The sequence below is a fragment of the Rhea pennata genome, chromosome 3 (genome assembly GCF_028389875.1).
Source record: "Rhea pennata isolate bPtePen1 chromosome 3, bPtePen1.pri, whole genome shotgun sequence".
NCBI classification, from domain to species: Eukaryota; Metazoa; Chordata; class Aves; order Rheiformes; family Rheidae; genus Rhea; species Rhea pennata.
This window is the reverse complement of record NC_084665.1, coordinates 119,576,460-119,599,351: the sequence shown is the minus strand read 5'-3', so window position 1 is coordinate 119,599,351 and position 22,892 is coordinate 119,576,460. Positions and strand designations below refer to the sequence as shown.

The window sequence follows — 22,892 nt, the reverse complement described above, 5'->3', positions numbered from 1 at the left end:
TCCAGTGATTTCAGAAAGACTACTCCGATGCTTCAGGTTACAGACATGCTTATTTCTTCCACTGAATTAAGGCAAATAGCCAGTTGTAAGAGGTTGCAGGTGTCTTAGTCTGCTTCATCTGTGCTTTTCTTGACTCTGTCAGTCTAAGCTTGGCCTTGGCGCAAGGGACTTTTTTGAACATGTGTTAACTTTGTTTTATTGATTCTTCTATGTCCTCATACTTCTAAAGTGGCAAACGTACTCAAAAAAAACCCAAAAGCTGAAACGAGTTTATAAGCAGTTGGCTAACTGAAGAAAAAGCAGATAGAAAAGTGAAGTTAAATGCTTCTCTTTTTTCATTCTTCTAGTAATTTCTGGGAATGTAAGAATTAAGGAAATTTTTTTCAGTTGGCATTATGTTAAATTTGAAGTGCATCGGCAATAAAAATGCCCTTAACCTATAAAGGTTGGAAGTTTATAAAAACAGGAACTGTAGTCCAAGTTGCTATAGAACTGGCAAGCTATCACTTCAAAAAATTTAGACTGTTTAGTAGTCACTGTGATCATATGCTAAAAGCCAATCTTAACACCTGACCTTGCCAGCTGCTGTGGAATAGAAAAGTTATTTCTGGATCATATTTGCATTCTGTGATCTGAAAAGAAGGAAGAAGAGACAGTAAATTATTCCAATTTTTCCACATCCAGGTTTAACTATATTTAGGGACAAATATAATTTTGATCTTCAGATCCCAGATTCTTAATGTAACAATGCTAATTGCTCAGATTTATCTTGAAAGAATGGGGGCTGGAATATAATTTGGATAATTAACTGAGGTTTTTCACTTTTGGCCTTTTACATACAGAAGTGGTGCACATTAAATAGCAATGGAACTATATGAAGAAAATGGAATCTTCTGACAAAATAATATATAACAGAGCATTTAAGATAAGGACACTAAAGCTATTCATCTATACCAAGCTGTATATGAATGTAGGCTCCTTACTGTAATAACACAGAGAGTTGTGATAAATCATAAAATCAAAATAAAGAAGGTAGGGGATATTGATATAAGACTTACTCAGCTCATGATGGTTAATTATCGTTAGCTGATTATGTCCAAGCCAGCTGAGCTATGTTCTTTAACTGTAATAACACCAACTCCCTTTCCGAACAGATACTGGAGGCAAAGATATTACTGTACTAGAGGAAGTTTATTGTGGTTCTTGCACAAAAGGAAGTGGGTGTTATTCAGTATTCATAAAAGATGGATCAGCATTAAGTATCATAGACAAATAGAATAAAAATAAAAAAGAAAGAAAATGGCTGTGTCAGACTTTCACTAGAATGCTCATGATGGATAGTGGTATTTCCATATGGCAGCTCCCACAGTATTTAACATTTTTTAAGTCTGTGTCATGCCACATTCATTGCTTTACTGATTCTTTTTCTAGCAAGTAAAATTGTAATCCTGTTGTGATCAAAAGACAGTTGCATTAAGGGCTAAAACCAGGGATTTTACAATGGAAGTTTTATAAGAAAAACAATCTCTTGGATTTTATGTTTGTTGCAAAGTATTTTGTTCATTGCTTCAGGTATAATACACAGTAGTCCTATTTTTAAGTGTAGAATCTGCTCCAAAGCCCATCCAAATCAATGGGAAAGCTCCCATGGCAAGGCTTGGATCAGTTTTGCAGTGAACTCTCCGTAGGTCCTCATAATTTCTTAAGACCATAAATCATCTCTTCCAAAGACTGAAAATTATTACTCTTTTGGTTAGCATGTGGAAACAACGAAAAAATGTATATGGTTCTTCAATATAGTTTTGCCAGTGATCTGGTGTGGCAGATACATTGCTTGTGTAAGGAAAGTGATAGGAAATATCTGAAGTAAAGATACAAAGGTGAAGAATATCTGTTATCCAAGAAAGGTGGTTTTTAACCAAAAAATACATACTGGAAGCTTAATGGATACATGAAACTAGTTGCTTTTAGATTGAAGAGCTCTTTATTGCAGGTGGCTTACATCTTTGGCTGGGTGATGGTTGGGTGAAGAAGAAATTCTCTTTCAAAAATTGTATAAATGAACTACATGTTTACCACTTCCTGCTTATTTCAATGATGAATTTAGAATTTAAAGCAAGGTGATTTTATATCTAGGCAGTAATACCATAGAAAATGTGTTGTCTCATAGCATCAAATAAACAATGGTACCAAGAGATATAGAGTAAAAATTGTGAAGTGAATGTTTTTTTCACAGAAAATGAAGTGCTAGGTTTTTCTTTTTAAAACTTACCTTTAATAAAGAATTTTTTTTAAAAAAAAAAGAGAAATCAAGAACTCTTTTGACCTCTGAAACAGCTGTTTTGATGTTGCCTAGTATTTTTTGCCAGTATTTGTAGACATCCACAGGGGCTTAGTAATTATTCCTGATGAGAGGAGCGTGATCGGAAGACAGTGTAGTTAAAAGAATGTTACAGATGCTTCGTCTGCCCGCAGCCAGAGTGAGTTAGTTGCCTACATTTGTGAAAAACCTTCCAAACACTCTTTCTGAATAGGTGCAAAGTGCTCTCTTGAGCCAAGAACACCTCTTTTTTGGCTGGCCTCACATCCTTTTTGGCCTGCGCTCCCTGGAGGTGCAGAGTTGAAGTTAGGGAAGTTACACAAGTGCTTGGGGATTTTGGTGCATGTGTCATTTAACCGCAAAAAAAACAATCTTCTCTTGGAAGCACCCAGAATACCTCATCAGGCATCAGCAGTTTCTCTCCTCAGTGGAAAAGGATCCCAGTGAGCGCTCAGAAGGGTCCGGTGAACCCTGTAGACTTTCCTGTGATATTTCACCCATCGTGCAGTTGTAAGGAGCTCCCGTTGCCGTGGTTCGTGCTGTGTGGTACTCCCCTCAAGAAGCAGTTGCATGCATTGCCAGGATTTTCTGGAGGACAGAAGATGCATGCCGCTCAAAACAAGCAAAGAGAGCAATATTTGCGTACCGTTCTAAAGAATGCTTTGGAAGGTAGTTAGCATGCAGCTCTTCCTGTCCCTTAATCACCTATCCCGGGATTACCGAGGGAGACGCTAAGCTGTGCTCTTCCCTTCCCGCGCTCTGCGGCACAGCTCGAGGCCCTGAAGTGAGCAGACTTGCCCTCTCTGGGCAGACGCCAGCCCGGTTGTTGCAGGAGTGAGCTGCACGATTCACTTAGATGAAGCTCCACGGGGGCAGAGGGTGTCAGACGCGTTTTCAGAAGGCAATATTATTTGCAGTAAATAATAGAATCTCTTAAATAGTGGTTTCAGGTCTGTCTGTTTTTATTTTGGTATTTACACAGGCTCATGTTGCTGACACTTCTAACTATATACCCTCAAAATAGTTTTAACTCTTTTAAAGTAACATAGATAATATAAATAGGTTAGCCTCCCTGATAGGTTAGTAAATCTTGTGCATCTCTTTTGAAAGCAGCTTTTTACCTTGCATTGAGTTTGACCCTCTGTTGTCAGTGAGAAAGTGGAAATAAAAGTGGCCTTGTTCAGTCTCTGTGGTCTACGTGCAGGGCTGTCAGCAGCGCTCCTGGCAGAAATTATGCACATGGCCAACTGAAGCAAAGTTGAAAGGAATCCCTTCTCCCTACCTCTGTTCACTCCATTTCCAGTTAACACTGATGGAGGCGAGGACATGGAGAGGCTGCGCTTGGACTCCTTCATAAGACACCATACATGATACCAGGGAGAGGGCTAACACATTTTGAATCATGCTCAAAGTAGCCCCTCCATCTAGCTGTGTTTTTAGCATTTATATCTTAATTTCACTAAAAGCAAGATATTTCTCTACTCCCTTGCCTGACGGTGGAGCTGGGTTTGTTTATTATTTGTGTTGGTTTAACAAAACAAGTCATGTTCCTCATGTTAAAAAAAAAAAAAAAAACTCACAAATACTTGAGCAGCCCATTGCACCTTTACTACAACCCCTACAGATTAACATTTAGAAATTGCATTATAAGCCCCAGATTGTCAACTGCCTTCTCTCAAAATGGCCCAACAGAAAAAAGTTTGGCTTTGTGCTGTGCCCTGAAGGTTGAGAAATCCCAGTTCTGGTAAAACAAGCCGAGAAGTAAGTTCCAGAGCCCTTACCATCGAACTGGCTGCTCTCAGCCACGGCAGCGTCGCGAGGGGAGAGAGATGGTGTCTCCGAGAGGCAGATCCCAAACCATGTAGGGCTTCGTAGGGCAAAGCCAGCGCTGAATTATTCCCAGGAACTGATTAGTAAAGCCAAAGCACAACTGAAACAAGTCCAAAAACAAAGTGTGTCCCACACCAATCTGCTCCCGTGTCATTTATACTATTCTTTTGGCAGGGAAAGGTGGAGGCACTTTCATAATTCCAGAGAAGTTAAGTCATTTTTTTGTAAATCTTGAGTGAAACTAAAACTAATTCTGGGCTAATGCATTTTAAACCAGTTTTCATCCAAGAGCAAAAGAAACTATTTGCTAGTTACTGTGGACTGTTGAGAGATCTCACCCACAGAGCAGCACTGTCTCGTCCAGTGGACGCATGTGGGAGAAATAATGAGAAAAGCCAGTGTTTCTGCAGTGTTTCTGATACAAGTATTTCAGCAAGGACACTGGTACAAACTTGCTTGCTGTTGCACATGTGCCATCAGTTTATATCCTCAAAGATCAATCCTTCACTCTCTGCCATCAGCTGGAGTGGTGCCTGCCTGAGTAATAAGATCCTGAAGTTGTTATAACATGTACCAAATTCCAGAGAGATAGAGGAAACTCAATTAATATTTTTTAACTTTCCAGCTTTGTTTTTCAGTGTTGACCTATGACAGCCAAAGAAGAGGCATAAAAGAAATCTCTCTATAATTTATATTTCTGTGAACTGTCATACATACTAAAACAAGTGCCAGTAGAGTCAACTGCAGGAAATCTTTATTATTTTCTTAGAAACTCTTTAAAATGTAAACATCCTGTTGATACGAATCTCAGATTCTTCTGCTGTTTACACAGCAGCTGCCATCATTGTGCAGTGTCTGAATACACATACCATATTACATGGTACACAAGCTGACAGTGCTGCGCTCCGGGTTGTGCTTTATTTTAGAGAAGCTAAGGCTGAAAATACGTTTGAGCAATTTAATTGTAAAACAGCTTATGAGAATATTGTTGTTATTTTAAAACCGTTTGAAACTTGGGACTTGTGTAGCTGTTTAAAAGATAGTGTTGAAAGGGACAGTAAAGATAACCCATATCACCTCTACTCTGCCCCTTAGTCAGATCCTGAAAGACTGAGAATTTTAGTCGCTCATAACAAACAGGATATCACAGTTAGGATCATATAGAGTCTGTGCCATGCCCAGTCGGAGTAGATGTTTTCCTTTTGAGTCAGGAGTACCTGGAAGTCTCAGCTTTCATTATCACAAAAGAATAAAAAATAATCTCACTCTCATGGCTGCAAAGTTAAAAAATGCACATCTTAAAAACTTCGAGCCGGAAGGCAAATTAAAAGAACTTTCTATTTACTGTCTTGTAAATCTGATTATTTTTAAGCCAGTCTCATTATTTTGGGGACCTGACTCTTCATTTTTGAATGCTTAAGTTGGCAGCAGTTTTTCATTGCTGGTGCTGTGGTTTTGCTGACTCAGGATGTCTTTACAGCCATGCACAGTCCACAGGAAAATATGTACTTTACAGATCCATGCAAATCATATAGTGAATGCCAGTGTTTCCTACTCTTAATGAAGATTCCATGTGCCTCTGGTCACACATGGTTCGTTAATTATGTCTGTGTATGGGCTGCAATAGCAAGCTACCAATGTTAAAATGAAGATGAAAACGTTTGGATTCTGGATAAATATTTTTGTTTAAATATGTTTAAAATGAATCATCTCTTAATGTACTAGTAGAATAGATAGCGTCCTAACATCTGTACATTTCTTGGCTGTGTTCGGCGTAGGCAAAGAATATGGATATTTTGTCATTCAAAGAAGACTTAATGCCAAAAACGTGACTTAAGTATCTGTCAGTTTTCATAGGCACTTTACCACCATCTGGATCACTGAAAATTTCCACCCTAATTGTTATTCTGCTTTTAGATTTTATAGCACAGTCCATTAATAGGGAAGCATTTTCAAAAGAATTCTGATTTTTTTGGCAGTTTCTGATTAAGAAATATGTATACTTAAGCTTTAGATTTGCAGGCATACACACATATAACACGTATAATGCACAGACCAACTTCTGCACACAGAATAAGCAGACAAAATAACTGCAGTAGCAAATAAAATTCCCAAGCACTTCCTGTTCTAAGACTGTCCTTAATTAGTTGGTTATAATGTACCAAAACTTTAATTATACATATGACACATAAATGTCTCCCTATATTCATTATTTACTTTTTTAATTCAGTACAAAAGGCCCAGAGAAAAATAGATTGTTTTCTCATGCTAAAAATTCTTGGCTTGGGGAAGGAAGTTATTCGTTCCATTGCGAAGAAGATATGTGCAGCGCTAGTATTGAGGGAACTACTGAATGGCTAGGGAAATGAGGAAGAGGAAATGGGAAGAAAACAGAAGGTCGTATGGCCAAAAAGTAGGCAATTAGCGCTATCTGAAATGGTGAATTTGAGATACTCAGGAAAAAAATGGCATATATGACACAGGAGCTTTCTGCAGCAGCTAGAGGCTGAACGGGTTGCCCTACCTTACCCATCTTAAAGTGGCTGAGATACTGGTGTGCGAGCACCTGAATCAAGCCTTAACAAGTTTACATGTAGGAATCTGGAGTTGTGGTAGGTGTGAAAGACGACCCCAATTATAGTCAGTAGAAATCTAGTAAAGAAGTCGAGCTGGAATTCAGTTGCCTTAAACAAAGACATCTGGTATCATTTTGGGCACTGTGCAATACCCCCATCTGGCCTCCAGCTGCTCTTCCAGAAGGAAACGGGTCTCTTGTAAAAGCTGTGTCATGCCTGCATGTCTCGTGCAGATGTCTTGGATACCTAAAGCATCTCAAATGGTGCTAGGTACCTTCACTTAGACAACTGAGTTCAGCCCTCAGTGGAACCTGGAGTGCTATTTCACCCATTTTATGGTAGACACCTGCTGTTTCAGCTCTATAGCTTTCTAAGCACTGCTGACTCTACTCAGTAACTCTTCTCTGTCTGTGATGGAATTTAGATACCTTGTACACATGTAAACACCACAATATAGTTACCTGCGTTTAAATACTTTTATCTTGAACTGAATTCCCACCCTGAGACTAAGAGCAACTGGTGGTTTGAGACAAAATTGAGGAGTAAGGCTGGAAATAGAGGATTTAGACTGATTAAAAAAGCAGAGTATTACTAGACAAAAAATATAAATAAATAAATAAATAAAGGATGGGATTGTGACTTAAATGGATTGAAGAGACTAGAAGACTAAAATTTGGACTCGAATTTGGGACTGGAATAAGAAGTTGAAATTGTGAAAATTGGAACAGACCATGTAAGGAGGACAGATCTGCAACAATGAGTCAAAGCGGGTCCTGAGGTCCCAGGACCTCAGCAGTCCTGAGACTAGAAAGGCTGCATGGAACAAGACAGAAAAAGTCATACTTGGAAAGCCTGGACTAAAGACTGGACAACACAACCTGTAGTTGGTAAATACATTGCCCTTTTCTGCTTGGAATAGAACCTAACTTTCCAAAGCCTTACTAGTCCTTTGTTCTCAGCAGGTATCTTTGGCTATGTTTATGTTAAAAACAGGAGCAACACAGTAGAAGGGAATCTGTAGAGCATAAAAGAAGGTTTTGAGGACCTAATGTAACATAGGCACCTCAGGATTGTTACTTCACCCTAGAGATGTCTGGTCCCATGCACTGAAGGATTCGAGCTCATTAGGTGGCATACTGGAGAACATCTTTTGACTTAGTTTCAGCAGATGGAGTTCAGTTCATGCACTGTGGAACTACTCTAAAATATGAATCAAAGTATGGTAGGTGAGGACAGGTGAGAGATTTGCTTCAAAAGCACAAACTGGATCCAAGCGAAATCACTGACTGCTATGTTAGAGAAACCCTGTGTGACACCCAGTGGGAAGGAGTCCCATGTTCCTCTGGTCCATCTAGAGACTCACAGTGCTACTTCTTTCAATTACATCATTTCCTCAAGGGACAGAGGCCTAAAGCAGCACATCGAGAAGTGCCAGTACTGCTGCCAGCACATTTAGATTCCACATGTAAAATATCTGTTTTTTCAGTTCACCTGTTTGAATTCTAGCAGATTATATACAAAGGCTCTACTAAAGCCAGTTAGTATTGCATTGTCAAACATTTCAAAGTCAGGGAGTGCCAACCTTAATTCTGCCTCATTATGTATGCATTAAGACATGGGCTTTCATTAAACATCGCTTTTCCTTTCTTCAAAAAATATTTGCCCCTTTCATTACTAAAAAGAATTGTGTAATGAAGGAGAGAGCAGTCTGCAGAACTCCCACCTCATTTGTGGCACCAGCTGTAAAATGCATGGTGAAACGAACAGGGGACTATATGAAAGGAATAGATAGCTTCATGGTTAAGGTGCCTGAATCTTCCAAGAACGAACTGTCGGTGAAATCATTTATGTTTTTTTAAAAATACCACCATTTGTAGGTTCTCAAATTTCTGAGTACCTGACTTGAGACCTTGAAATCTCCTTTCCAGAGAGATACCCAGTGTTTTCGAGTGCCCACAAATGAAGTTCATGGGTGCTATACTTTAAACATAGTAAATGCTGTATAATCCTGTAAAATGGTATGCACACTGGAAAATCAGTTCCTGTATGTTTCAGACTACACATTCAAATTAATATAGTCTGATGTCAATCTCACTGCTTCCCACATGCGAAATAGAGGTTAAAAATGGCCAGTAAGGTGTTGCAAAAATAAATGAAGAAACATGAGCATTCAAATACTGTAGTATTGGCCATACCAATACCATAGTATAGTGCATGCCAGAGGAATGCCCAAGAAAATTCTGTCTGTAAACTATGAAACATAGTAAATAAACCATCAGACCACACAAAAATTTTAAAAACAGATAAACATCCCAAATAGCAGCTCATCAAAGGTCATTTTTGATGACCTTGAATGAGTCAAGGATCCTTTGGATCATGTAATGAAAGATTACACCATCATGCAGATACACCAGAGGCAAGTTAAAAATGCTCATAAGTCTTTTCTTTAGACATTTCCAAATCCATGAGTTCTCAGGTTTACAGTCCTACCTGGAGAATAGCCCATTCCGCAGTTCATGCAAACCAAGCCAAGTATTTTATCCACCTTTTTTACATGTAAATAACTTTTCATCTTTTTCTAAATGGTCATTGGATGAGATTCTAGGACTAGTCTACCAAAGTATCTAATCACTCAAAGGACATTAAGGGACTACTCCATTAAGCTAGAGTTGCTCCAATTTCTTTTCTTTGTTCTTTTCTTTTCTCCGTATTTTGTATCTCTTGGTAACTGAGCCCAGACTTAAACATAATGCTGTCAAATGTTTGGATTTCAAATGACCTAAATGCAGCTAGCCATATTACATTGACTTTGTTGAACAATTTTTGATAATGTGGCATCCTGTGATTTATTTATAGTCACAATCTAAGGCAAAATCAAAAGAATATTTCTGGTAAAGGGAACTAAATAACTTGTTTCCAGCAATTAATTAGTGATAACCAAACAATAATGTTTGTTCACACAGATTAGTTTATTTTTTGTGAACATATGCTTAGATGTATAACTTGGGTTAGTTTATGTCCAACTGAGATGTTACATTTTAGATACAGTCAATATTCAAATAATATCCAAGATTTGGGCGTGCTTCAGTAAGAGAAAAGACAGAAATTTGTAACATTTTGTGAAATGCAGTCTGGGCTCTTAGCCCACCTCTACCCCAGTGGATGAGTAGGGTGCATTTATTTATATCTCACATGGCTACAAAAATGAACAGAATCGAAGACTTTTGTGATGAAAGAAGAACTTCTTGTCTCCTAATTTATGTTAGTGTTGCTCAATTATGCACTGAAGTTCAGAAATGAAATATGAAACAAATGAGTGTAATGGAACTAGACCAAGCTCTGTGTGTGTCATATGTTGAGCAATCCTTTTGGTACCTGCATTCAAACATTTTAGTATAAAGAATCTTCATTGTTAATCTTATTCTTGTATAGTTTTAAATCTGTAGGTTTTAGCTTTCTCCCAGACAGCCATCCTCCCTTGAATTACATTATGAAAACTTAAAAATATAGCTGCGGCACACAAATTTGAGATGAAAATGGGATAGAATGATGATTCAGGAAAGAGAGAGATTCATTGTCCCTAACAGGGGGAAAAGTAATTTCATTGACATTAGCCTGGAACTTGGGACTTTTGTGTTTAGCAGGTCCTGTAGCATCTCCTTCATGTATGTCTTTGAACAGGACTCAGGACAAGGTATGAGAAAAGGACTATGGTAGAATTTTAGTTCCACATTACAACCCAGAAGAAAATTGCTCATTCATCTCCAGCAGGTTCCTGTGCTCTACAGGTTCAGCACAAACTTTGCAAAGGTAAAATTCTCCAAGCAAAATAAGCTTTGCTTTTGAGAATGACTGAAACTGCCATTTTTTCTGAAAAAGTTGAGTGATTCAGCTCTAGTTTGCATCTAACACAGAGCTTAAGAAAATAGTATTCCTCCATCTAAGGCGCCAACCAGACAAGTGTTTTGAGGTTACACCTAACAAATACCAGTTAAACAGAGCTGTTCACAAATGCAGAGGAACCTTCTTTTAGTTCATAACCAGAAAAAAAGCAGCATAATGGTTAGTCTATCAGCTGGAACATAGCATCAGGTTAACTGGTAATTTTGTTATTTGATTAAATAGTTAGAGAGCTAACATAGAAAACACAAGGAATAGCTAGTGAGAACACAACAGCCTGCCTAGGGAGGGGTGGACTCCATGGACAACCAGGTGTTTTGTTCCATAATAATACATGACTTAAGACAGTTGGGCTTTTCATCAGCAGATCTGTGTTTACAGAGATAGGCCCTTATTGTGCTCCACTGTTTTACAGCTGAGAACACTAAGTAATAGAGCGTTTAATAAACTTTACCATAACTGCAGACTTGGAAACAACCCAGAACTACCAACTTGCTGTTCCTTGTGGTGTATGTTGGGTCATGAAGCATCATTTATCTCCAAAGAATTCAGTGCTGTTTGGATGTTGATTGCTTCATCAGCAGCCTTTCAAATTAACAATTTTCTATGCTTTGATTTCTAGCTGATTTTTTACTATGGAACTGGAGACAGCTGGTGTCCACAACACTACTACGATGAGATCAAAATGGATTTTCCAGATGGGGACATTCGACTTTGTGAGAAAGGGCTCCGCCATGCCTTTGTGCTGGATGCCAGCAAGGAGATGGCTTCCATGATTACAGACTGGTTACGAGATGATCTGACCAAATTATAAACAATGATTCAGTGATTAGCAAGAAAATGATGTAATTATTTTGTGAACGTGTACTTTTTTGTGAGAGAGTCTGTCCTACTTTTATCTGTTGATTATAGATTATAGCTTGTTTTCTACCAAGATGTTTTAGAGAAAGTTAAAGAGAGACTGGCTGGTCCAAAGTATAGTTTTATCAATTTAATGGTCATGTACCTGCATGCTGTGTCTTCAGGACTCTGCAGGACTTGGCAAAGTATGAAGCATTGATGTAGCACTCTAGACAACACTGATGATTGATAGATTCACTGGCTACAAGTGCACCTGAGTTAAGTTACTACCACATCACTTACTTACCTGCTGAAGGGATTGTTTTGGTGCAGCCCAACTGATTTGCCTTAGAGAGAGTATCAGGCTACTCTATATGATATGGATAAAATCCCACTGTGGAAATGGATCCTGGTCTGCTGTGAAAGGCCTTACCTCTCCTCCTGTGTCATCTGTCCAGGTAGCCCTGTCACATGAGTAATGGACAGCCACAACAGCCCAAGGCCCCAGGACGACCCTGACATTGTCAGCTACAGGTCAGATGGGTTTTGGAGACAATGGGAGTTCAGACTGAGTTCAGGCTTTTTACAAAGGAAAGGTGAACATGAAGTATGCAGTTTCTCCAAGTCTCAGGAGTTCAGGGCACTGCCAGGACTCCACAGCATAGCAAACATAGTGTAAGGTAAGTGTGGCTACTCAGCTGTGGAATACATTGGAGCGCATGTCTAGAACATGGTCAAGTGTTTCATTTTCAGATTCACTGTAGAGAAGGTAAAGAGCCCCGGTCAAAAGTGCCAATATCAAAAGGTTAAAATTGGTAGCAGAATCCATATTTAACTACCTGTAAGTGCCCTAGCACTGAGCCCAGATTCTCCAGATGAAGCCTAGGGGAACACTGTTTGCTCAGCAGCTTTGAAGAATTAAACCAGTTTTGATACCTGCATAAATTTCAGTTTCTTGTAAGGACTGAAGTATGAAATTTTATGCCAAGTCACAAGTTAGATAACTCTATTATAAATAAGTGGCTATTACTTCTTCCATGGTTGCACCCATGAAATTGCATGAAATGATAATGTTTAGAATCTTGCTGTTGCACATTGCTAACAAGTATGCTGCTCCTCACAGTTGTTCATCCCTCTCCTTTCTAGATAGCAAAAAACAGCAAACAAAAATCCTACCAGTTGTGATAACACAAGAACTTATAGCCTAAAGCTAGAAATAAAAACAATGTAAGTAAGGGGAACAGAGCCAAGTGTAATCAGGAAAAGCTTTCCAGCCATGAACCTGTGAAATAGTCTCCCAGTGGAGACATTTATAAATAAACAAAATGCTATGTAACATAGTCAGGGGCAGTTTTGTCCTAGCAAGCAGATGAATTTAGCTGATGCATTAGACACTTTATTAACAGTTGAGATACTACTGAGAATGATACTCAAGAAAGTTCTCTGTGATGCAGAAAGACTGAATAAGTAATTGTTTCCTCACTTGCTTACAAGATTATATACACACCTTCCACTTCTCTCTAAATCCCCCTTTAATCTTTCCCTGATATTTACAGCAATTTGTAATAGAATTCAGTTTCTGCACATTTTTGGACTAGTTTTCAAACCTGTAGACAGCCAGGGGGTTTAAGTGACCTTTTTTGCACCATAAACTAGTTTACCTTTTGAGACCAGCCAGTGAATTTTCAGATTATACTGCCATATAAAGAAACAGAGAATGATGCTTGAGGCAGAAATGTTGAGACCCCTGTTGCTACAGCATAGGGAGGAGCCAGATATGTTGAAAGCAAAGGGACTGTGCCTCTGCAACGAACTGATTTTGTACTGGAGAGCCATGGAAACTTCCTTTTTTTTCTACAGCTCCACATTCAACAGTGATCAAAACAATTGTTGCACTCACTTTCGAAACCCACAGTTGTATGTGTGTGTCTGTGTGTGTTCAAACAGCCCCCAGGTGTTGATACGCAGTTAAGGTGTGTGTTCTTTTGGGGCAGATGCTCAACTCATCTGTTGGGCTATGTACTCCCTGTGACAGAGTAAGGGGATGATGCATACATGTGTGTGTGTACATACATATATATATATATATATATATATATATATATACATATTTAGATATATATATATATATTTAGATATATATAAACACATATGCACGTGTGTGTTAACAATGCATAAAAACACAGTTCGGTTGGTTGTTGTGGTTTACACATTGATACAATTGAATAAATCATTTGTTCTTTGAAGTTTATGGGATCAGATATTCGAGATGGAATCAGTCTGTAGAAGTTCAGCTGTTAGAGCGGATTTTCTGACAACAGAAAAAATCTTGCATTAACCAAAGATGACAGGCAACTATAAAAGCTGGAAACTGAAATACTTATGAAAAGCAGTTGTTTACAGTATATTATTCGTATACTTCTTATAAGAAATTAATTTAGCAATACTTGACTTGTGTATTCCTTTTATACAAATGTTAATCCATTATAATAAATCCTACCAACTGCATTAAGACCTAAACTGAGATTAGATCTTGTCAGCAGTGACCAGATCTACTGCAGGATAATGCCTTTCGATTTTCTTAAAACAAAATTTCTCTAAAGTTATCAAAAATATGGTGATTCAATTGCCTCCTTCCTTCTAGAAGCTATTACCATAAGTCTAATACCTGAAAATTTGCTGCTCTAATCATTGCCAAAAAAAAAAAAAAAAAAAGAAAGAAAAAAAGAAAAAGTCTCGTTTTCACAACTATATTTCCTAAGAGAAGCAGATCTCGTGTGGTGAAAATCTGGCTTCTCTGAAGCCAGTGGTGTTAACCATGACCCAAGGCAAAGAGTGTCAAGAGTGCTTATGGTCCAAACATATCAATTTACCATAAAACACAGTGTAATCTTGCTGTTTTAAAGTTCTTGAGAAACTTACTGCAAATGACTTGACTGTATGCAGTAGCACCTGATCTCTGTCATTCACATTTGTGCTTAATTCTCACCATGCAAGTAAGTATTCCTGCTAGCTTCAATGAGACTTTGGCTCATGCTCAAGTGTTTTGCTAAATCAATACCTTTTATGAAAAGTGCACAAATACAATAACAAAAATAAAAGCATTTATTGTAAAATGTAATTTGATGCTTTATTTTGGCAACTTTAGTCTGAATTCGCCTTCTTCTTTACTTGGGACCTGCAAAATTTTCAAAACCACCTGCTAAGACCCAAATTTCACATACGTTACTAAGTTCAGAAAAAGTCAGTGGGATATAGGCGTCTAACTCACATAAGCATTTTTATCCTGAGCCACTCCAAAATAATCAGTGTTTCCTTTTGCTCTCTCCAGCTAAGTGCTCGCTGCTTTGAATGAGCTATAGAGCTTGTAGATGAGTAAGGTTTGTCTTTAGAGGAGGTTTGATAAGTACTTGTCGTGTGTTTATGGTGGAAAGTTTGAAGTTGGACTTCAAGCTAAACAACGATTTCTTGAGTCGTAGGAGACAGATTACGTGCATGAGCCACAGCAGATAATCTGCGCTCTGCAGTTGAGGTCATTTACCTATTTATTTTGCAGAAAATCAGTTTATACATTCATCCTTCCCCCTCCCTTTCTTTGGTCTAGTTAGCTGCCAGCAAAGACTTTAAACAAGAGACGAAGTGTTATCATTAATATTAAAAAGTTGTTCCAAGTATTACTGAATTTGGATAAATGTGGTAGGCCCAGGAGAATGCTATTTTACTCTGTGTCACAGGTCACACTCAGCCCCTCAATGACAGTAAGTTCCTGAGGCTCTTTGCTCTTTTTTGGCATATTTATCAAATAAGAATCCAGAGAGAGTTTGTGAGCAACCAGAAACTATTAAAACAGCATATATTTCTGGAACAGCTGATGGGGCTTTAGTAAAAGCGAGATGCAGCAGTAATAGCACAGTCCAGCTGCCAGAAGTGATCACTGCTCTCAGTAGCATCACGCAGAAGTTACGAAACAGGACAACACGTGCGCTCAGATGGGACGGGAGAGGAGAGACTTAATTAGAGACTGTTTTCAAGGGTTTAAGCTGATTGTAAATGGACTAGGTTTTTCCATTCCACATATTGCAGGAACACACGCACAGGAAAGTAATTGTGTTGTGGTTTTTTTCAACCAGTTTGCAGAAGCTAATATGATGCAGAATGTTCTTTAAACTATCTAATTCGCTCTTGAGTGTAGTGTTTGCAAGTCAGATGCTTACAGATCTTTTGTCATCAGTGCCCTTCATTTTCCCTATTTATGAACATCTTGATCAGCTCACTTTAAAGCCCCCAAGCTCTAAAATACACTGTGCTTCATTTATTAAGAGAAATACCTGCATATGAAGACCAGATGGCTTTGAATTGAGAGAAACAGGCTTTCCCAATGCCAGTACCCAGCTACCCCTTTTCCCTAGCAGGCACCCTTAAAATTTGTTAAAGGTCCCACTGTTGCAATCTAACATGATAGAAAAAGAAATAGTTTACAGAATAAGCATGTTTTGAAGTGTTAACATCATCTGCTGTCTTCATGCAAGGGGTATGGAAAGCCACTAGTGTTCATTAGTGAAGAACCTATGTTTTCACCCACAAAAAATCAAAATTTTAAGCATCCAGGGTGAAATGGACTGTTTTACTCCTATTACAGCCCCAGTGCAGTCTCAAGGAAGTCAATAGGATTGCACACTGGCTTAGAGGGATCCAGGTGATTAAATGAGAATCGGACAATAGAGATGGGATTTTGAAAATCTGATCTCTTAGCTGTAGTCATAGCAGACCTGAGCAAAGAGTTTTAGTACAAAAAATGTGGTATTACCTGCAAAATAGGAGGGCTTTTTTTTTTAATCCTTATACCTCTACTGGCTTGTACCAAAACAGGACAGTCCAATGTAGGAGGATGTGGAACTAGCACTTCCTGATAATGAGGATATAAGCTTTTGTAGTAATGAAAACATGCCCATGTAACATGCCCATGTTACTGAAAATGAGCTGGGATTGTTGCACCATAATACTTGGGGACTGCAGCTGAGCCTCACTGCTAACACCTGTCCCAGTGATCCCCCTCAGGCATCTTCTGAAATGTACTGTGTTACAGATAGGTGCATAGGATGTTATGTGAGACACTTCAGGTAAGTCTCTATGGGATGCTAAAGCCTGATCCAAAACCTCCTGAAGTTGAAGTGTGCATTAAAATTAACTTCACTGGAGTTTGGATCAGAGCCAAGGGGAAAACTAGTGCTCCAAGCACGGTAGACCTAGCTTACCTCCAATTAATGAAGTAGTGCTTCCAAAATAAATTTTTAAATACCTTGTCTACTCTAACTTAGATATCTAAACTTCAGAGTACCAGATCTCCCTCCAGAGATGTCCCTCTGCCCTATGGAAATGTCCCTCTGGAGGTCCTGGGAGTCCCTCAGTAAGGAACTCAGGCATTTACTTTAGGATTAAGTCATTAGGTGCCCAAGTCAGCACATCCCATTTTAGGAACGGTCTGCCTGCTCTTCCTTTGCATCAGTGTGTGACCTCGAGCATCCTACCTGTCTTTGCTGTAGCTTCAATTTCTCTCAGCTGTGGACTGACCATGACATACTTGGTTTTCAAAGTACATGTAAGGATGAATTAGTTAATGTTGTAAATCAAAATCACCTGAGTAGTCTGAAGTGCTAAGTTAGTACTACGGACTAAAAAGACCTGTCTCCATTGGGAATCCCACATCTCTTAGGAAGACCATTGCCTTGGGCTTCCTCTGTTGCAAGTAAAGGGAGCCAGGTACTCTCAGAGGGCAAGTCAGATGCAAAGTGCTTCAAGCCAGACAGCTGATGCCAGCTTGAAAGTGGAATCTCCAAAAGTGCTGAGGGGCACTGGGTGCCCAGCTCTAAGTGAACTGGGGCCCCTCTTCCTTTCCTCCACCCTTTTCAGCCAGCGAAGAACATAGTAACAGCCCACCTGGAAAAAACATCCCTGAGCAGCCTATGCTCAAGTCAAGCCATCAAGCAGGCTGTTTGTGATCAAAATCATGACTTGAGTGGGCAATTTTCTTCACCCCAGCTTTTGTATTACCTATCAAATCTAATTTTTCTGTATTTACCCCTCTAATTTAATGTTTCTGTGCATCTAAGGCTTCCTGTTCAAGTCAATGGTGAGAATCCTGTTGAGCTGGCTGGAGACGGAGAGCTACAAGTCAAGGCAGGTGAACTATTATCTACAGCACATTCAGAAACATGAAGAAAAGATGTAGCTTCTGTTGCTAATTTCATGGCAAATACTTGCTGTTCTGCAGTCTGTTTTCCTGAAAAAAAAACAGGTTGTTAAGAAAGTGTAAAACTTATGTTTTTTCATTTTTGCTTTTGACTTCCTAGGTACACCAGGAAGTATATATGATTTATGAAAGATGCTCTGAAATGGGCTGTCTGGCTTTGGTACACATGCACAAGTTTTCAAAAGAAAAATCTTGTGGAGACCTATTTATCAATAAAATATTTAATAAACTTATCTGTACAAAATATTAAAAAGGTTATTGAAGCGTATACAAGAATACTTATTTAACAAATATATACTGCTATATAATATATTCAAGAAAATATAGATTGCTGTTTACAGTTCATTTACAATCCAATATGTACAATCTATTTAAATTTTAGAATACATACAAACAATGCATTTACACCATCACTTACAGAGTTATCTTCTTTAGAGCTATTTCACACAGATCTGAAAAAGCCGAACAAATACATGGATAGTTAAGAGGCACACACAGGGATATAAGTATTGCTTAAAAAATTATCTACTAGAGATATGGATACTGGAAACACGAGTCGTTTTGATATTTTCTTTTCTAATCAAAGAAAAGAACGTATAAATAAAACCATGACTGACCAGCAGAGAGGCTCGTATTGCCAAGAGGGCTCCAGAGAGCATTGACTTGACTTCAGAAAAAGAACAAGCAATGATAGGATGTGTAGTAATGTAGCAAACTGGCCAAACGAACAGGACAGACATTGCTCCCAACTGCACTGAAAATGAGGAGTCCCGAGAGCGGAGCTGGTATTGCCAACAGAGGAACAGGTTCAACTCGCAAGCAGAAGCTGCCACCAAATTTTCCAGCGAGCAGCCACCATGACTCCAGCTGGGCAAGGCTCAAGTTAAGATCCCTGAACCTCTTCAGAGCTGGTAGGAGCTGGATTTTCAAAGGCACAGCACCCTCATGGCTTTGAGGCTCTCAGGAGCATGGGTTGCTCAGCACTTCAGAAACTCAGACCCTTCTTTTCAGGTTCTATTTAGAAGCCCACAGATTGATCTACCTACAGCAGATGGAATGAATATAGGCAGTGTAAACCACAGGCAAGGGCCTTTGAGACAGGATTTCACCTCAGTGAACCTAGGCAGAAAAAGGAGAGCCATCCCCTGGGGTGCGCATCTTCATCCCAGTGCCCAACCTGTAATGAGATGAACTGCCCTAAACTTAGGCTCTTCTTTTTCCCTTCTGTATCTCCTCCTCTCTTGTCTCCTTTCTAAAGGTATGATGGAGAAGGTGAATGAAACACCCTGGAGACCATCACCATCTTTCCAGAGACTGAGATCAAAGCCAATACCTTGCTCCCAGGGAGGCTGGGTTGTACCCATGCTCTTGAGCTCATCATTCTTCTGTTGGTGGAGACCCAGGCAATGCTAGTATAGATTTACACCACCATAAAACAGAGGGGAGGTCAGAACCGAACATGCCAACTAGAAAAGCACTTCAGTTCACCATAAGTGAATCTTTTACTCCCATTGACTTCAAACTAGCTAGGTATATCCCACGTAGTTGGCTGCCTGAGGCCACAAACGACGTCCTGGACTCACGCTGCTCAGACTTAGCATTTCCTTCCTCTCACCCTTCCTCCCTCATCAAATACCATGCGAATCTAAATGCCCCCTATTGTGAAAACTCAAAATATAGACACAAATATTAGAGCATAAAAAAAGAACTCACAAAGCATGAAAATGAACTTATAAGTAGTGATGAGAAAAAAATGTAGAGGAAAACCCAGACACTGAAAAATGGCTAATATTCAATTCAGGCCATTTCTGAGATTAAGCTTTGGTTTAGCATTTTCAATACCATCTACTTGAAAATGCTCTGCTGTCCAACACTGTTCCTAACGTATTCCACTCAGCCAAAAGTTATATATTAGTACGTACAGCCAGCATGACCATGATTTCTTCCCACCACCCTGTAAATCAGATTCCTCTCCAATACAATAAATTAAGGAGGACTGCCATAACACTGGTGCCAGTAAAAGGAAAAAGCTGTCTCACAACCTACACATGTCTTGAGGTGCAAGGCTGCAAAATATCCTTAGAGATGTAGGGTTGGGTCCTTGGTTGGTGATTTACACCAGCAGAAGTTCCAGCTTTTGGTCTTTTTTGTAAAGTCCAGGACACTTGCTGAAACATCATAACTGAATATCAGAGAGATCTGTGCAGTTCTGTGTACCTAACAACACGCTGTATTATGAATAAAGAGCATTAAAAGACTAAATGCAGCTGGTTTGTCAGGGAAGACAGAAAGCAGCTCATGACAAATTCTGAAGTGTCACATACACCAGTCTGTTAAAATACCTTATTCTTTTACGGTGACTAATGTAAAGACAGGAAGACCAGCAAAACATGCCCCCACCACCCTTGCTCACTGGCTCCCACCCATCAGTAACACCCCATCCGTGGGAGATTTTGTCCCCAACTCTCCTCCCTGTCGGTTTGCCCAAAGACACAGCCCTAGGCAGTAAGGACGATGCTGCAAGCGCCTTCCTGGGGAGCTGCTCTGCCTGACCCTCATGAGACATCTGTGGCCTCTTCACCATTTCCTTCTTGCTGAGCTAAAGAAAAACAGCACCGCTCTCAGGGCGTGAAGTTGCGTTTCGCCCACGCACATTTTTGATGCCGCACGCCTTTCGGCAAAGGGAGACATTCACACTGCAACGGGGACACTCGTGACGGCGCGTGGGGATAGCGAGGAATTTGGTGGAATTGCCTGTCCGAGGCCCATGCAATAACCCTTGGTGTCCGGCAGGCTTTCAAGCCTTTAGGAGGCGTTCGGCAGCACACGCTGTAACGCTCCGAGGTCGGTGCTGTGCGAGCGTCGTCAGACTGCCACTGTCACCCCTACACACAGTCTTTTTTTTTTTTCTCAACACGTGGCCATGCTGCCCCAGCGCAGATAAAAGAATGAGCCCTGTTATTGCAGGGCTGCCGACGTGCTCGGCAGGAAGCCAGCACGTTTCCCGCGGGGTCCGCTCCAACAGAAGGCTATATTAGTAAGCTTGTCAGTGCATTGGTATTTTCTGACATACACGTATATTTTGCAACGATATGACTAACCGTAGCTGTTGCTGTTGCACACAACAAGCAGGTCAGTCTGAAGCAGGCGATAAAACTCTCGCCGAGTTTGGGAAGCGAGGCCGCGCGCGTGCCCTCGGTGCTCCGGGGTGCTCCCGCTGTAATCCCGCGGTGCCTCAGCCTCTTTCAGCGGCTCCCTGCACGATCCCTGCGCTGCAAACAGCTCTGCAGCCGTCTGCCCTTAGGGAGGAGCCCACACCGACGGGTATCACTGAACTCTGGGGGTCGTGCCGTAAGGGCCTGAGATTGTCAGCAGCTGCTTGTTTTGCACGGGGAGCGCGACCAACACGTCAATGCAGACCTGCACGATTTTTTGGGGTAACTTTTTGTGTAATCTTTCTTGTGCAATCAAGATGTGAGTTAAAATTCTTAGGGTGCAAATGTACCTAGAGCTGTTTGGCACGCAGAGTTGAGCGGGAGGCTTTGCTGGGTTTGCTCTTCACTTAAAACGCTACGTTTCCCGACTTTTCCTTACGGGTACACCAGGCATCATCGAACAGCCGCAGAGGCCGCTTGGCCCAAACTGGGCCAAACCCTGTTTTGCTTTTGCCACTGCTTTGGGATGCCTGGGACACAGGGGCCCTCCGGGACACAGCACAGGCGGTGGCTTCAGCATGCGCTTTGGCCAGGTCCCGGTGGCACGGGCCTCGCCGAATCACAGCCCTAACCCCTCCGAATCACGCGGGCTCACTGCGAGCTTCCCGGCTCCTAAGCAATCACATTCCCACGGAAGAGAGGACAGAGAAAGCTAAGCACAAATACACAGACCTTTTCAAATGCTTCACGTTCCCCAGCTTCACTGTAATTATATCCTGCAGATAAAAATGGTGCTGAAGGTCAAACAAATCCTCCAGGAGAATATTCTCCGCATGGAAACTGTGTTTTTTTTTTACTGGAAAGGTTGTATAAATACTGCAGATTGAGAACCTATAATTATCTGGTAAAATCACTCTGAATCTACTGAATTCACGTTTGTCCGCGTCCAATTTCTACTCTCCTATTTATAATGCTTAAAGGTGCCCAAGAATCGGCCTGAGCAAGAGGCAGCCGGTCAGAAACACCTTCTGGGGCGGCCGTGCCGGCAGGCAGCGGGGCCAGGGCGCAGCGCTAGCCCGTCCGTCCCCCGCTCGGCATCCGCGACGTGAGATGCACGGCGCTGCGGACGCAGCCACGGGAAAGCCACGAGCGAAACCCGCCCGTGACCCGGCCCGGCCCGCTGGGGCTGCAAATCCCGGCAGAGCGGGCGAGGGAAAAGAAAACATGGAGAAAAAAAATTTTTCAAGCAGTGAGAAAAATTATCAAGCAACCAACAGCGACTGAAAAATTAGGTCCTCGAACAGCTCTGCAATATTGTAAACGACCCAGTGTTTGCAGAACAAATTGCTCCAGAGCTGCCCAAGCCAACGTCCCTTCGCACTGAAGCCTGCTCACGCTTTCCTCCGCAAAGGGGAAGGCGGCCGGGAGCGCCGCGGCCGCCCCGTCCCTCGGCCGGCCACGGGGAGCCGGGTGCCACGGGAAACCCCACGGCGGTAAAAACGGAAAGGGCAGGAGCGAGAAAACCCCACCGGCGATGCGCAGAGGCTGGAACGCACCATTGCACCAGGGTGAAGCTCTCTTAATTTAAAGGCGGTTTAAATTCACGCTCGGCTCCCGAGTTACTCAGAGTCCTTAGTCCCACCAGCAGCCTGCGGCTTTGCTGCCCGTGGGAAGGGTCCGCAGCGCCCGGTGGCCGCCGCCACTGCTTTTTTGCTCGGACGCGCTGTGTAGACAGGGCGGCGTGGGGCTCTCCCGTCCCTCCCGGGCTTGGGCGCGTGGCCAGGGCAGCCCCAGGGAGGTGGGGGACACCTGCGCTTGGCTTGGCTTTGGGAAAGGCACCACCAAAACGTGTACATTGTGTGTGTGTGTGTGTGTGTGTGTGTGTGTGTGTGTGTGTGTGTGTGTATACATATATAAAATATACATATATATATAAAATATATATATATATTTTTATATATATATATATATATACATATAATGGAGCTGGGCTGTTAGAGAGGGTTTGGGGGGAGGGGAGA

General features: G+C 41.0%; 1 protein-coding gene across 1 annotated transcript in view; it reads left to right on the top strand.

Moving 5' to 3' along the window:
• LDAH (lipid droplet associated hydrolase) overlaps positions 1-14,199 on the top strand; it is a 121,123-nt gene extending 106,924 nt beyond the window's left edge. Inside the window, exon 7 of the mRNA XM_062573179.1 lies at positions 11,249-14,199. Within this exon, the coding sequence (XP_062429163.1) occupies positions 11,249-11,440 (192 nt within the window). The 3' untranslated portion in view covers positions 11,441-14,199. The remainder of the gene's footprint in view (positions 1-11,248) is intronic.
• The last annotated feature ends 8,693 nt before the right edge of the window (positions 14,200-22,892 follow it).